Source organism: Vanacampus margaritifer, chromosome 6 (assembly GCF_051991255.1).
Source record: "Vanacampus margaritifer isolate UIUO_Vmar chromosome 6, RoL_Vmar_1.0, whole genome shotgun sequence".
Classification (NCBI taxonomy): Eukaryota; Metazoa; Chordata; class Actinopteri; order Syngnathiformes; family Syngnathidae; genus Vanacampus; species Vanacampus margaritifer.
In genome coordinates, this window is record NC_135437.1 from 14,202,483 (window position 1) to 14,219,824 (window position 17,342).

Consider the following 17,342-nt stretch of genomic DNA (forward strand, 5'->3'; position numbering starts at 1 on the left):
AGTTTTCAAAAGGCCATTGTGATGCTCTCATTGTAAATGCAGCTCATTAAAAGTGCAACCTTTGGAAGTGCAACAGCTGCAGTTGCAGCCACGGCTCCGCCCGCTACGTATGCTCGACTCAAACCCTCCGGAAAATGCAGTTTAAAGACACAAACTGACATCATTAGGAGCTTGTTATGTGGGTTTGATTGGCTATACAGTTGGGGAAAACACAATGGTACGGTTATTTTAAGTTTTTATTTTGTGCATTTGGTAGCATTGAAAAAAAGCTTTACATGATCAGGATTTTATCACGATCAGCAAGTTTAAAGAAATGATACCTGATCACCGAGTCCATCACATGACGGACCAATCTATACCATCTATTTAAACAACTTGTTTATTTACTGTACAGTCAACCCCCACTATTCGTGGGTATTAATTGGGACCGGCTATAAATAGCCAAAATGTACGCATAATTGACGCCCATTAAAATGCATTGAGAAAAATAAGAACAATTAAACCCATGGAATTCTCCCTAAAATGATGATAAACATTCAATATACAAAAATTGCAGATCCAATCAATGATGTCATTGATCGATTGGCAAAATTATGACATATTACAACCGATCACTGATTATGCAAAATATCTGCTGATCTTATCCTTGTAAATAGGGCTAGGTTTAAAAAATAATAAAAATCGATATCGAATAAATTTTCTTTTTCAAGCCCAATATCAATTCATAAAACCATGAATCGATTATTTAAATATCAAATTTTTCCCCCCATAAATTCTGAAGAAAATAGAATTTTAAAGGTAGATTCTTTTTGTATCCTACTGTTTTTTATTTTATTTACTGTTCACACAAATTGAAAAGTATTTTCTTTAATTTATGAAAGACCTGACTTACTGCTCTTTAGGCCAATTCAGAATTTAGTTAAGTTTTTATTGACAATGATTAAATTACAATTATGAAAATATTTTCATCTCATCCTTGCTGATGTCAGTGTTTGTCAACATTTGCCGCTGCAAAATTTACTTTGGAACTTAGTATTTGTGGAGATTTTTATCATGTCCTTGACATTTAACTCATTCACTCCCACCCATTTTCACTGAAGCAACCCCCTTCGCTCCTGGCTGTTTTACTGGATTTTGACAAGATTTTGCAAGGCCCACAGAATGTTGTGTTCTATTGCTATAAACACATGGACCCTACCAAAAGAAAGATTAGAGTCTCTTATTGAATCAGGAAAAAAAGTACATTTTTATCTGTTTCCGCTTTGCAGTAATTAGCATTAGAATATAGCTAAGTTTCATCATTATTCACAAATCTTTTTAGAACGTTGAGTAAATCAACTTGTTTGCAACATGGCCCTGGTTGATCTCTTATATTCTGCTGTCACCTGTTGGTCGTTTTTGTAATAAATATCATTGTTTCAACCGTTGTGTGCAGTTGAGAGGCTGCATCAAAGCCTTCTGTATGCTCTAGCATAAAAACAATACATCTTTGGGACACCTAAAACATTTAAAATATAACATATTTATAAGTTTTTGGGAGCAAATGAGATGAAGAAGAATTCATGTTCCATAATTTATCGATATTGAATTGAACTGAAGTGAATCGAAACGGGGAAAATTGAAATCAAATCGAACTGAACTATTGTGAATCAAACTTGAATCGATTGAGAAAAATAGAATAGGTACCGTAACCCAACTCTATTTGGAAAGTCTTACAGTAAATTTACTGTGCATTTTGTACCCTTTTGCAACCATACCAGAAAAACAATTTCTTCTAAAAAGTTTATACCTCAAAAGCAGAGCAGATGCGTGGTGGCACGGGAAGGGGGAGGGGGGTGCTCTGGGCGGTCGTATTTACCCCGGCGGTCCCCAGACAGACAATGACCACGTCAGGGTGTGAATACACGTCAGCCTGCTCATCAAATAGCTGTCAGGCTGAGCTTATCGCGGCAGCTTCAGGGGAAGGGCGCTGACCTGCGGAGTGACACCCGGCTCTGCCGCCTCACCAGGGGGGGGATGAGGTGCGTTCTCGTGACGCCCTGCCACCTCCAGCGCGACACCTCATCCACCCGTAACACACACACAACGTCACTCATTTCACACACGCGCACCTCCATGTCTCAGGGGTATGAAAGTAAGAGCAATGGAAGAGAAAGCGAGTAGGGAGGCATCAGCACGGCCATCCATGAACTCTTTATCTCTTTATCGACCGTATATCACGAAGGCATCACCTTGCCTGACACCGTCCTATTTCTCCAAATGTCAGCGCAGGTGTTGCGGATGATATCTTACAGCTCGGGGTGGGGTAGGATGGGATGGCGGGTGGGGGTCTTTGGACGCAACACATGTTGCATGGCGCAGATAAATAAGCCGACTACGAGCCCGGGTTCTTTATCCTTTTGAGTGGGAAGACAAAGAAAAATACTTGAGGTGGGTTACGCACGTACTAGTTTGAGCAATTTTGCTAAAGAAATCATCAAATCCACGATTGTCGGGTGCCTTAGAAAGGTCATCTGGAGTGATTATTCAGTGGAATGGGGTACTTAATTCATTTGCTCCCAAAAACGTAAAAAACTTTCTATTTTAAATATTGCCATGGTCTCAAAAACATATTTATACATTTTATTATGTTTTTTTTTTAATGTTTTTTTTTCTTTGATTAAAGCTTAAAGCAATGGTAGTTATTACAAAAACGGCCAGCAGGTGGCAGCAGAGTATAAGAGATCAACCAGGGCCATGTTGCAAAAAGCTCTTTTTCCAAGTGTTTTCAACAAGTTTGTGAATAATGATTAAATGTAGTTATATTCTAATGCTAATTGCTGCAAAACGGAAACAGATACAAATATACTCTTTTTTTTCCTGATGAAAGAAGAGTCTCTAATCTTTGTTTTGGTAGGTTCTATGTTTTTATAGCAATGCAACACAATATTCTGTGGGTCTTGCAAAATCCGTCAAAATCCAGTAAAAAAAAAAGCAAAGGGGGTTGCTTCAGTTAAAATGGCTGGGCTTGAATGAGTTAAAGTGATTATTTCTTCACCAATATGCTCAAAAAAGGAATTAAAAAATGTGTGATCAATCCAAGTTTGACCAATCCACAGACTCTGACGGACGAAAATAGATCAAGTTTTTATTTAACTTCAGGGAACTATTTATTTAAAATTTCAATTAACTTTACAAGAGATGCTGCTAGCCGTGGGAACTATGTGTACTTTTTTTATTTTTATTTTTTTAAGTAAGTGAAAATTTAACAGTTCCGTTATTTAGAAATTTTGGAAAACTTCATTTACTGTACAAAACAGTAGGGAGCTATTTACATCATTGATGATTAATACATGATTATGATTTATTTTTTTTTTGACACCATTATTTTCTCTTTTAGTGAAAGTGAGTCCAAATATCGGTTATCATCCTCCTTGACCATTTTAATCGGCATCAGTATCAGCCCTGATAAAACCATATCGGTCTTATCTCTAGTCAGAATATTGGTAATGACTCCCACATTGGCGCACATCTTCATTCTAACCTTCACAGCAGTTATTGAAGATGTTTGGAGTCTCATGTGGACCGCCGGCATGCGGCAGTATCCCTAATTGGGATGCTAAGGGTGAATGCCATTCAAAAGACGCATTCTCTTGAATGCCGAGAAATTAATGAGGACTCTTCCGTCTGCCTAAACGTGTATAATCAGTTAAAAGGCACGCAGGCATGCAGATGTGCCGCATGCCCCTTCCCTAGCAAGAGTGCGGTCCGCAAGTCTTTGTTTTCACCCCAAGCGCAAACTGTCATGTCTGTTTGCACACGTACTCTGGAGTATATACACACACACACACACACACACGCATGCAAATGCAAATTTCTTCAGACAAAGGCACAAGTAATGTGTCATGTTATCATGCATAACTCAATGTTTGTGGAGAAACATTTAGGGTGACACGTTACACAGCCATTAACTCCACACAGGAAGGCCCAAGCTGAGATATAAACCTCTTAGAACTGCGAGACATAATAACCACTAGCGCACCGTGCTGCCTACTTACAGGTCCATCCACCCACTAGCTATATACTTTTTATTCCATTGTTAAAATAATTTTTTGTTTTACGATGAATTTCCTTATTCACTCTTACTTTTTTTATTCATTTTATTCTTACAATTTCAGTGCATTGGATGTATACATATATATTAGGGCTGCAACACCCAAAGACACCCAAATGCAATCAACTCTGCCATAGATATCATCTGGAGCAGTTCAAAAACCTCACCACTGTAATAAAACCTTTTTTGAGCCACGGTACACTTTTTTCATTGAAAAAATCTCGAGGCACACCACCCATAGAAAATTAAAAAAAATAACAACAAAAATCTTAACTAAACTAAAATGGCTTTGGCGTTTCATTTTTTAATGTTAATATTATATGTATTGTATATCATTGAACAAGTTCACATAATTTGCAAATAATTTCTTAAAATGCCCAACAGTGCCATAACTACTACTCCATTTCCTCCTCGAAATCATCAGCTTCCACTTGATCTCTCTGAAAAACATACTTTTGTACACTTTCAATTATAAGAGTCTGGTGTTATATCTTCAGTTTATAATTCTACACGTTTAATGATTAATTGCCCAACTCTAGGCTTAACATGCATCATTCACAATGTCGCATACAAATGTTATGTAACCGCACCGTTTTTCACCAATTCATTCGGTGCTGCCAACAGACCGCGTCTCCATCGCCTTTGACTGTGATTTGTCGGGACTGCATATTTCTTTCAACGCTTTTTACGAGTTTAGCACTCGTATATACAGTATATGTTATACGTTCCATGGTCAATGTCAACACATTCACTAGCTTAGATATCAATGTTCACTAGCAGCTTAAACAGGATGTGATGTGTAGTTTTCTTACCCACTGAGCCATTTTCAGGCAAAATAACCCAAAACTGATGTGAAACATGCATTTAAAAAATGTATTTGTTGCGGCAAAGTAGCGCTGTTTGGACAAAGTTGATTGTAAGTGCGATTTTGCGGGATTTTCGAGTTAATCGACAACGACGCACTATTTGCGGATACTAATTAATTAGTTGTTACCAATTAGGCGGACAATTTCCCACGGCACACCAGGCAGTATCTCACGGCACACTAGTGTGCCACGACACAGTGGTCGATGAAACACTGCAAAACACGATATAGACCAGACAGGCTGAATATTAAATGTATTAATGTGTGACGATCGCTCCAGACATCTGCTAGTTGAACCTGGGTTCATTGTCCAACCTATTGAGGATGGAAAAATGCTGATGTTAATTTATGCCAGCAAGCAGGCCCTATGACAAAAACTTAAAATCTGACTGGTTTGAGAAATGGTTCCGTTGCTGATTTAGTTGAAGTTACATCACCCAATGCAACTGATGATGAAGACATGGGCGCACAAAGAGGCTGCAATCTGATTGGCTGTAAAAAAAAAAAATCAAACACACATTTACAAGAAACAGTACAGCCAAAAGAAATGCTATGAAACCTTAGGAATAAATCAATACAATTGGAAAAAATATTTCGGTTGCAAAAGTACTTGCTGGAAGGATGCGCACAAAAGACGGACTTTTATGATAGTGTATGTTCTTCTCCAAAGGTGCATTGTTTACCTCCTCACTTTCCGGCTGCCTGCTAATACTATTCCACCACTTACCAGGCTGAAGATGCCACCGCGGCGAGACTGTTGCGTAAAGCGCAGCCTCACGCTGACTGTGTAATTGGATATTTCATAGTCTAATCGTTCCGTGGAATTGAAAATCACGCCAAAATCCGGCTCAGGCGCAAACGACGCCTGTACACAGGAAGACGAGACATGAAGTCAATGAGTTTTTATCGGCGGCTGCACTAAATCTCAGTGCGGAAGAGAGGAGTGGATTGAAGAGGGGAGCTAATGATGAATTGACCTTTTCCCTTTCATCCTTCCCTTATCTCAATGAGAACCCGGCTGACCTTTTCAGCCACACATCAAGTCGGCTGACAGCTCACGACTTAGCGCCTTTCCATGTTATTTTTTTCCCATGCATCCGCTACCTGTGAGGACCACCGCCACCGCCACCACAAACAAGGCGTGACATACTGTTTTAGCCTTCACTGTTGGAAGACGCAGATAAGGGATGATGGAAGCGCCGGGGTTATCATCTAAAGCCCGATTCCCGCCCTCCCCGTCTTTCATTTCGATTATCTCGTTAATTCATCGGGATAAGAGAGTCTCTCTCCCGCAGGTGGGTGGGGGATGACATCAGTGTGGCGTCACCTGTGAGTAAGACCGGGACCTTCTGTTCTCACGCGGGCCATCAAAGCTGATTGAGCAGAGGTAATAGAGCAGTATTACACAGATGAAAGTTGTTGGTTGTTGGAAATACGATTTTAGTGAGTTTAAAAGGAACCCCGACTGTAATGACATGTTTGCTCTATATTTTTTATTTGGGGCGACTCTCCCGATCGCATTTTGTATCTTTAGGAACGCTAAGAGGGTTAACTTGCTTTCTTTAAAGACGTTTCACATTGCTCGGCAGACTGCGGTGTACGTCCAAATAAGGTTTCTACAAAATGTATTAAACTGGAAATGAGTTTTGAAAAATGAATCTCATAGTTATGTTTGCAACAACCAAATAAATAATATAGAGCAAACTTGTCATGACAGTCGGGGTTCCTTTTAAGAGACGTAGTGCTGTTACTATTGAATATTTTTAGAATCGATTAACTCTCTTACCGTCAAAAACGTCAATTGACGTTAAGGACACACCCACTGTATAACGCCAATCACGTCAACTGACGTCAACTATGTTTTTCTTTCTCAATGGGCAGTGCGCAAACGTCCCGATTATGGTTTGATAACCAGTGATTGGTGTGTATTTCGTACTTCGTATTCATACAATGATAAAAAAAAAAAAAGGCTGTGGGTGGGTCGGTGGGCATGGGCGACGTACTATGTTACTGGTTCGGCCATTGTTTTCTAAAGTAAAAACAGGTGATTGCAAATGTCTTATTTTAATTAAACACAGAAAATAATCTTCCATGAAGGACTACAGAAATCAGTGAACAATTACTGTTGATATGCTGAAATCAGAGGATTTGGGCAATATTTAATTAAAAAATGGCTCCAAACGATTACTCGATTATTAAAATAGCTGTAGATTACTTTGATAACCAATTACTTATTGATTAATCGATTAATTTTGGCAGCTCTAAAGAGAAGTGAAGAATAGATGAGAAAGTGCCGCTCCTGCAGTTGTTAAAATCCTTAAAGAATCTTTGTTTAAGCCGCAGGGGTTGAGTTGTGGCCTATGCTCTGAACTTTACAGTAGATCTCAACTGGAGCTGCCGTAGACAGCTGAAGCCATTAAACTAATTTTGTAATCAATCCAATGTGACCTGAGGCTGTAAGATAAAGTGCACAAAGATGAAAAAAAATGGGTGTCCTAATGCATGTTGGGAATAAAAAGAATGCTGTTTTATGTGTTTGACCATCTGTCTGCAGGCTTTGAAAACAATGCATGCGTCTATTTGTTGGGAATCGACATAAAGCGGTGCCGAAAGCCCAGATTACATTTAGGGATACATTTTTTCTCCCGCTGCCTTCCCGGTAGACTGCAGATCAATCAAGCGATGTTTCTTTCTCTTCTGCGCTCGCTCTTTCTTCACTCATGCAATCGCTTTTAGTGCTTGAGAGACATCCTTCAAAAGACATAACGCGACACCAAAGATGGATGACAACATTTGTAGCTAACCGTCTGGAAGGTTGTGAGGAAGGAGCGGAGGGGGCGGGGTGCGATGGTTAGCAGTGCAAGGTTCAGTGGTCTTAACGTTGCGGCTTGCTTGCTTGTGCTTTAGCATGATTGGGCCAGTTCAGTGTCAGATATATGACACATGTTCATTGGCCAATTTTCTTCTCCCCACCGCATGTTTATTAATGAATCAGAATTTCTTCTAATTGATAAACTCTTACCCCAGATCTGCAATCTGTATAAACACCACACCTTGACAAAATAACATCCAGTTGATGCATCAAAACAAGACCACCAAGGAGGTTTGAAATTGCGAGATGGCTCCAAAAATTAAAAGAAGAAATGTCACGAGAGCGGAAATTGAGGTGAACGTGTCAGAGCTGCAGGCAAAGAAAACAACACTTTGCTCCAAGCTTTTCCACTGGCGTGTCAATGACAAATAAAAAAGATAACTGAACCTCTATCACAGAGGCTGTCAATGCAGGGTCACCTGAGATCAGCACCGTGACTCCGATGCAAAGAAAAGTCTATCAAAGCAGAGAAAAAAAGAAGGAAACTGGAAGAAGACAAGGCTCATCTAATCTTACTCCACAGAATGAACATCCATCCATCCATCCATCCATTTTCTTAACCGCTTAGTCCTCACAAGGGTCGCTGGAGCCTATCCCAGCTGGCGTCGGGCAGTAGGCGGGTTACACCCTGAACTGGTTGCCAGCCAATCGCAGGGCACACAGAGACAAACAACCATCCACACTCACAATCACACTTATTGACGATCTGGAGTGTTCAATTAAGCCGCCATGCATGTCTTTGGAATGTGGGAGGAAACCGGAGTACCCGGAGAAAACCCACGCAGGCACGGGGAGAACATGCAAACCCAACCCAGGAAGGCCGAAGCCCGGACGATCCCACGTCCTCTGCACTAGGAGGCGGACGTGCTAACCGTCAGCCACCGTGCCGCCCACAGAATGAACAATTTACGTCAAATATTTGCACGCATGCATGTGTGTATGCACTGTTTTTTGAAAAAGTTTGTGTTATAGCCTTGTAAAACTACCAGGGCCTGTCTAATGCTTGGGTGCCTTTAATTGTATCATGTCCACCCGTTTCTGCTGCCTATAGAGTTATTTGTTTCATTGCACTGCACAGCTTTGTAGTTAGAAATCAAACTATCCATCTGCCATGGTAGCTATAAGGTAAGAAATGCAAGACATTCCTTTGCAGCATGATTAAAGGCGTTGTAAGCTTACATATCTCTGTAAATTGTGCTATTCAAGTCCATTTTAATGGTTTTGTTTGTAAAAGTTGCAAAGGATGCAAGAAAATCGAAGCAGAACGAGCCCATGTGCCTCCATTTTCATGGCGGATCCTCAATGATCACTTTGAAGGCACCTATAGCCACCTATATTTGACAGCACATGAAAATTGCTCAGCATTTAAGCGTCCCCTTCTGTCTACAATACTTGCTATCAATTAGTTTTGGAATTCAAGCACAACCTCTGTTTCAAGACAAAATCTCCAGAAATGGTTTGTAAGGAAATTAATATGACCATGTATTTTTTCGGCTATTTGTTACATTTTTGTAGGTATATCTTCACGTCACTAAAAGAAACTTGCTTCGGTCGCAGGGGTGCCCGTTTGAACCAGCGGTGAGCCATCAAACCTAAATGGCTGACGTCCAGTTCAATTTTGATCATGGGTCGCAGAGGCTTTTCATGTGCTGCCAATTTGTTGTTTCCCTCCCCATAACACATTCAAACCCAAAAATGTATAAATAAATGTTTTTATGCTTTGTCCAGCACTCCCAAAAACATATTTATACGTTTTTTTTTTTATGCTAGAGCATACAGAAGGCTTTGATGCAGCTTCTGACCTAAAAAGGTAGCTTAAAGCAATGGCAGTAATTACAAAAAACGGCCACCATGTGGCAGCAGAGTATAAGAGATCACCCAGGGCCATGTTGCAACAAGCTCATTTTCCCAGTGTTTTCACCAGATTTGTGAATAATGATAAAACGTAGCTATATTCTAATGTTAATTGCTGCAAAACGGAAACAGATAAAACATACCTTTTTTATCTTTCTTTTGGTAGGTTCCATGTTTTTTGTAGCAATAGAACACGATATTCTGTGGGCCTTGCAAAATCAGTCAAAATCCAGTAAAACCGCCGGGAGCAAAGCGGGTTGCTTCAGGGAAAATGTCTGGGAGTGAATGAGTTAATTTTCAGGGAACACAACTGAGAGATTTTTGTTGGTAATTCACCAAGTCATCAGTACAGAGGTTTGCAAAAAGTCGTTTGTTGGATGAATCATAATAAGCTGCGCTTGTTAAAGTGTCTTCATATCTCCTCAGGCCTTAACTAGTCCATACGGCTTTACGTTACGCTAAGTAAGAACAAAAATTTGTTTTAAACAAAAGACAAAGAAAAAAAGCATCCTCTATAGTTATACAGTGTCGTTTTGTTAAATTAATTGTCGACTCTAAAAGGTGTCACTGCTACACTGTCACATTATTTTCACAGCTGACACGGCCAAATATATGCATATTTCTGTGCATAAGTAGGTTCCAAAACATACAATGCTGATGTGATCTGAACTGTACAGCTTGGTGGAAACATGGCCCTAGGGTCGTCTTTCCTTTATTTAATTTGAGGAAGTTCCAAATGTATTCCTGCTTTGCTTTTCCTCCCTCAGGGAACTTAACCCGGAGCTGCTGTCAATCACAACAATATGTCCTTTTCTTAAAACAACGCTAAAACTTAAGGCAAACCATGCTACTGGCACAATTGTATTTATTTATAATACGAGCTACCTTACAAGCTTCCAAGCACTGGCAACACAAACTCCTCGTCTCCAGTGTCTCTGGGCCATGTTAAAGGAAAGCCTGCTGCTGCTGATAGCTTCTCAACCTTTTACGGAATGCTTAACCATTACACACATGGCCACCAGTGGTGTCATATGAGCGAGCAGCAGGTCTGCCGCGTCCCCCTTGGACCTTCTCCGGTCCACGGGTTTCACTTCTGCTGCTACTTCAAAGAACACAATAATCTCTCGCCCACACACAGACATATACTCCTGAGGTTTTCCCTGACAAATGAATGCTGGATGTGCTTGATTTCACTCCTAGCAATTTGGTATGTTGCAAAGTGGTGGCTTCACTTCATAAAGGCGTCCGTTGGATCTTGGAACAGATTATTTCTATTGTTTTAAAATCCAAATAATTTGGAGGTTGGTCTTGAAACAGGCTCAACATCAGAGTTCAACTGTAGTCCTAAAGTCATGATCACAAGTTTTTAATTCACTCTTAAGACCATTTTAGCATTTTTTTTTTTTAAATCTTCCAATACAAGACGGCACCAGAACCCTGATTAATAGAAGAGTTGTAATTGGTGTCAAGGAAGTAAATTGAAACTATACATGTTGACTGAGAGCTTAAGGGCATGTTCAGAAATACCCTCTGAAGTCCATGCACTAGAGTGAGAGTGCGTATGTTTAGCGTATGTTCAGGCAAAGAGGACTCCGTTCCGTGTTAGCAACAACACAGACATGATGCGTCTACCAAATTGTAATTATAGCTGTTCACCTGTTAAGTTAGCTATAATAGCTAGTAAGTCGTATTTCTTACCGTTTAAAGTTAACCTTCACCAAGTCGGCTCAGTAGGAATCGACTTGCTAACCCACACAACTAGCTAACATCAACATTAGCCAGCAGCTTAAATCCCTCGTCAGGCCACAACTCTTGCATCTTGCTAGTACCGTTTCCATCTTCGACTACCTTACGTGTCCCCGCTCAGCATACAAGCTTAATAATATTAATATAGGCTCATAAACATTTTTTTATGAGGACATCAATTCCTCTCAGTTTTTCCACTATTCCCAGGAGTTTAGTGTCTTCCAACTTTGGTTTCATGCCGATCCATACAGTATGCGTCCGTGGGTGCCTCTTTCCCATACACCGACAAGTTATCAGGGACTGTTGTGCCTCATTGAGCCGTGAAGCTTCCTCCCATTTATTTCTCAAATGCAGCAGAGAAGTGCCCTGCCTGTCTAATAAGACTTATAACAACCAGCTATGCTGTATGCAAAACGAGTTGCAAGAAGCCAGGCTCAGCCTTGAAAATAAATTACTCGGCTGCTTGCTTGTGGCTCACATCTACTTAAGTTGTGACACCTTGAGAAGTGCACTTGAATAGTTTTGGGAACAGCTTTTGCTACCAAAGACATTGCGGACCAATAAATGTAATGCAAAAATCGCTCAATCCCCCCCCCCCCCCCCCACCCCACAAGTTTCAAGTGCTGCTTATCAACATCTGCCATTCTACTAATTGGAGCCCAAAAAGACACATCACTGAGCTTCACTAGTCCAGGCAAGATGTGTGACACTAACGGGAGGGTGGGCACACTTACACGACGGGAATGATAAAGCTGAGTGGGAGCAGACAGTGAATCAACTACAGTTTGTTAGCTGAAGTGTCAGAGAAAATAAGCTGTAAGCGTCTGGCTGATCGCGCTGTCGATCCGCCAAACTTGGGTCTATAATGATGTTCCATCGACAGTACATGCTGACCAAAAACGAGGCGAGAAGTTAAAGCTAGTCAAGACAACGACTGGACAGCTAACATCTTTTACAGCGGTGCTGACATATGAGGTTTTGCAGTTACAGTCTAAAACCTCAAGTCTTAGCTCAGGGTACTTTATAAAATGCTCACAAATTTGGGTGACGTCACCATTGTAGGAATGGAATTCTGTCCTAAACTGAGGAACTCCTCACTAAAGACTGAGAACCAGAGCACTAGTTCTCAGCGCCGGGCCTCGAGTACCCCTATCCAGCCTGTTTTCCATGTTTCTCTCAGCCAACACAGCTGAGGATCGTTATCAGGTTTCATGTAGATCTTGCTGATAAGCTGATTGTTTGAAACACCAGTGTTGGCTGTGAGAGACACGGACAACACGCTGGAGTTTCACAACGTTGCTGGGTTGGCGTTGCAGCCAGTGAAATGAATGATGCGATGGTTCCCATACAATTTTAAGTCACCCCTGCTGTGCCAGTTTTATGATGGGTCAAGAAAGAGATCATCAAATATCTCTCATTCATTCATCAATCTTAGTTTCATCATCTTTTTCTGAGATCCTATAGTTTATTCCAGAGTTGTCAAATCCAGCTCCAGAAAGTAAAAACACTGCCACAGTTTAGCTTTAGCCACAGGTGCTTCTATTCAAACGGCAGTTAAACTTGCTCCCAGGGAGATGGTTGAGTAGAAGTCCCTGTGTCTTAAGTCAAGCTTACTGGACCTGGATTTTACACCTCCGGTTTATTCGGTATCTGCTGGTATGAACCAATCAAGTTTGAAATCTCGAATATCTCTAAAATTGAAAATTAACTGTGTGTATGTGTGTGTGTGTGTGTGTGTGGGGGGGGGGGGGGGGGGGTCATTAAAATTCAATGTTTTTTTTCTTGTTAAGTTTTTGATGAATTATAGTTATTGCTTATCAAAAGCCCTTCCATTCCTTACTTAGTGGAGTCAAAACAACAAAAAATGCATCTTTGTGTTGATGCGGGAAAGCTGATACTATGCCGTAAATAAAATATGTTCTCCTTACAAGACGGAGATTTGCAGGCCAAACTGCGAAAGGTGCACACACTTCCATGCAGAACACCCACAGTCGTGAGAACAGCGAGGAGGCAATGGGAAGGTGCCAGCAAGTCATAAATCTCCCACCGCTCATAGGGTCAGGCAAGAGGGAATGGGATGGGGGGAGTCTTCAAAATTGTCTGTGGGTGGGTAGGGAAAGGGAGGATGGCGGTGGTGAACCAACCACCGTGACCGACTTCTGCTCCCCGAATCAAGCGGCAGTCGGTCACGCTATGACACCAGCAAAACCACATCTGCCTCATTTGCATTTACACATTGAACCAAGACGGTGTGCCTCTCTATATGTATCTGAGTAAAATACAGCAGTGGGGATGCAATATATATCAGAAAAATATGAAACTGAGCCAGTTGGACAGATGAGAAGTGAGGATTAGGTCATGATGCGAGTGCTTCCTGCTGTTTCAACGCACTTCTACAGATAAATCGGAGTAACTGATTATCCATAGGTGAGTGTTATTGTAGGAATTTTCGTCTATTCACAGAAACATTTATAAGGTTACTCATTATGACCCTTAAAGAGTACCGCCTGGTTATCATTACAACCCAAGCTTTGTTCATTAGGACAAAACTAAAGAACAAAGAGAATTGTTCATAGTGTCTCGGTAAGAACTAGGGTTCTATCTCAGTCCTTGACTTGACTCAAGAGCGTCCTTTTTCAGACTCACTTCCTCCTCACAATCTTTATCCCCCGCATCTTCCCAGCTTTAGCCCTCACAGTGGATGATCCGAAAGAAGATGCTGATGTTGTGACTCACGTCTAAAGAGGCTCAGTGTATCAGCGGGTGGACAGACTCGGCCGAGAGCTTCTCGCAACTGTGAGCTTCTTCCTCTGCCTAACCCCCACCTAGTGGAGTTAATCCCTGTCGCCAGTCCACCACAAAAGGCTACTTGCTAGCACACTGTGCAGAGGATACATGCTGTCCTAAGGAGAAGAGACGCTCCCAAATGCCACGCTTTATACTGCTTTGACTGCCTTTGTTAGCTACACAATGTAAAAAAAAATCTGGAAAATGGGAGGTAATAGGGAGTTGGTTTCTCATTACATTCTTCTGAGAAGAAGTTATTTCGTCATCTAAGAGTTCTTTGCTTTGCGCACTGGGTAAGAGAAATGTACCGAATGCTTCCAAATGGTTCCTACATAGTTAGAATCATAGAATTGTTCTGGTCAAGCGGGCTGCTGGCTTGATTGATGGATGTCTCTAAAGACTATCCTGATCGATTATCTTCTGGTGTGGGGGGGACTAAGAGTGAAGTTTTTGCTCACGGATTGCTCATAAAACAGTCAGGATGACAATCGTAAATGTTAAACCTGTCAAGCCATGGACTCCATGATTGTGAAGCGGTGGGGACCTGAGGACCAACTATTTGAGTCTTTGTATTAGGCATGGGTCGTTTTACCTGTTTGCCGGTTTCCCGTGATTTTAAAAAGTCAAGATTTCAATCAATTATCATCCATGACGAATCACCAGTCAATCACAGAAGCATACCAAGAGGGACCTGAAGCCAGCTGTGTACGTCCTGTGTCTCAACACAAGACGTAATTACCATACCATTCGTGGATGCAACATTCCTTTCTTCCTAATCTAACACCAGTCTCGTGCACACTTTTTGAACAACAACATCGTTGGCCTGAGTTTGGCAACGTGTCAAGTTGCACACACGCAGGCAGCGGTTGAGCCATCTTTTGTTTGCCGCCTCCACATGCACTCAGAACGATGCTTCACGCAGGATATTTTTCCCCCGTCTAATTAATGCACGGGGCGGTTGTATAAAACCGCTAATGAGAGCTGTGATCACAGCGGCGTGAAGGCAAGCGTTACGGAGAGAGAAGGCGAAGGAACGGGGTGCTTCACAGTTATTAGCCTGCCACTTGAATAAGGCTGCTGAGAGGTGGCGGAGGTGGGTAGGTTAGTACTTGGATGTGTATCAAGGCAAACCCACACACACACACACACACACACACGCATCTTTGAGATATTTTGCGTTGCATAGGAATAGCTTCCAACATGCATGTGTCAATACCCTTTCAGTTGTTTATTGGTTGGGACAAACAAATACAAAATGATTAACACAAGCGTTTGACTTTTTCTAAAAATGAGTAAAAATGTCCCCCAAAACATTTACAAAATGTATAACAACTAAGTTTGTGCCTTTTTTTCCACAATTTGCAACCATTCTGTGTCTTAATACCATATGAGTCTCCCTAGGACCAAGAATTATAGCACATATTGGTTATAACATCGATATCCATTTAAATATGTTGTTGGAATTTGGATAATGACATCCAAATTCTATTTAACATTGAATTAATCAGATATCCAAAGGACTCTTTATATTTTCCAGCAGTCCTGAGAAACGGGGACTTTTTCAATAAATAAGAAGTAGTAAGGTGGCGTGTCCAAACTACGGCCCGGGGCCGAATTTTGGGTCACCTTCCAGTTTTCTGCGGCCTATACTGAAAACACTACTTTTACTTGACTACTAATATTAATGACAAATTGATGTTAAAGATTTTCTGGTTATGCAAGATGCAAAAAACTATTCATAATGAAAAGAGTAACAACATTTCTCGTTATAGAGGTGAATAAAGCTAATACCGTTTCAGAAACAAGTTTCCTCTACTTTCTGCTCCATGTCAAGGTCTTATTTCTGAACATATCACAATAATGATCTTCATTTAAGTGCCTAGTGCAGGGGTGGAGCTATTCTTATGGGATATAGTGCAGCGAGCCACCCTAAAATTCTGAAAAGTCCCCCAAATCACCTTTCACACAAAACTGTGACGTAGCTTGAAAATTGCTTGACACACACAAAAGTCAAATCATTTCAAAGTAGCCCTTCCATTTTTCTGTATTAACATCTTTACTGTCATTACAGAGTTAACAAAATGATATGCGGCACTGGCATGACAAATTTGCACGACGACACCGTGGGGATGTTCCCGGACGCCTCGGGGTGTTATTCCATGAAACAAAAGTTGCTCCCTCAGCAAAGCCCCTCCAGCACGATGAATGAGCTGCACACCAGCAACTCTATCAGCTCATTAATCGCCAACACATCTGCTGGCCAGTGAAGAAGACTCTCTCTCTTTCTATCTCTCTCTCTTTCGCGTTTCATTTCAATCCCTCATCCAACCAGCGGCAACAGCAGCTCACCTGCGCAATCTCATACAGCAGCTTGTAGTGTTCCTCACGCTTCTGTAAAGTGCACAGATTGCAGCCCATTATAGTTGTTGTGGAAACGGCGGGCGTCCAATTCTCCCCGGTGACGGGCAGAAGGGGGAGAGGGGGGAGTTCAGGGTCCACACCGCGCTGCTTCTCATCCGTCACTCCTCGGCCAGCATCTTCTGGGAGGTGCGCGCAGCTTCAGCATCCGCCGCCGTGTGCTGCGCTCCGCTCACACGCGCTCGCACGCCGGAGTTGTGGCCACGCGAGGGACACTCCCCCGCCCACCTCCACGTGATGACGACGACGACGCTCGCAGCTCATAAATTATGAGGCAGGCGGTTTAGGCGGAGGGATTGGCGGGAGCAAGGGCGGGGACTAGAGGAGAGGGGCGGATCCAGAGGGGTTGAGGGAGCTGGGACATTGCGACTGACGAGCAGTTAGATGGGAAGGCTCCTTTGTGTGAGGAGCTTTTCATAGGCTGCTTGGCTGCTCCACAAGCGGATTATCTATCTCAATGAATTACAGTATGGTAAAAAAGTTCATTTAATTCAGTAATTCTATTCAAATAGTGTAACTTGAAAAAACATTTCAGAAGGCCATTTCCTATACCGAAAATCATGTGGATTGTTTCTAATGTATCATTCATTTGTAGAGATTTGAGGTTCTTGTTTTCTGTAAGTTAATTGTCTAAATTATACAAATAAAATAAATTAATAATAAATAAACATTTCACTCTATAGTGAATCTGTATGAAATATGAGTTT

The 17,342-nt window shown here is 41.5% G+C and overlaps 1 protein-coding gene across 2 annotated transcripts in view; it reads right to left on the reverse strand.

Moving 5' to 3' along the window:
• The window catches only part of LOC144053626 (PDZ domain-containing RING finger protein 4), a 63,265-nt gene extending 46,454 nt beyond the window's left edge, over window positions 1–16,811 (reverse strand). For both annotated transcript variants that reach the window (XM_077568269.1, XM_077568270.1), the window contains exon 1: window positions 16,567–16,811. In XM_077568269.1, coding sequence (XP_077424395.1) covers window positions 16,567–16,635 — 69 coding nt within the window. In that variant the 5' untranslated portion in view covers window positions 16,636–16,811. The remainder of the gene's footprint in view (window positions 1–16,566) is intronic.
• Window positions 16,812–17,342: the final 531 nt, after the last annotated feature.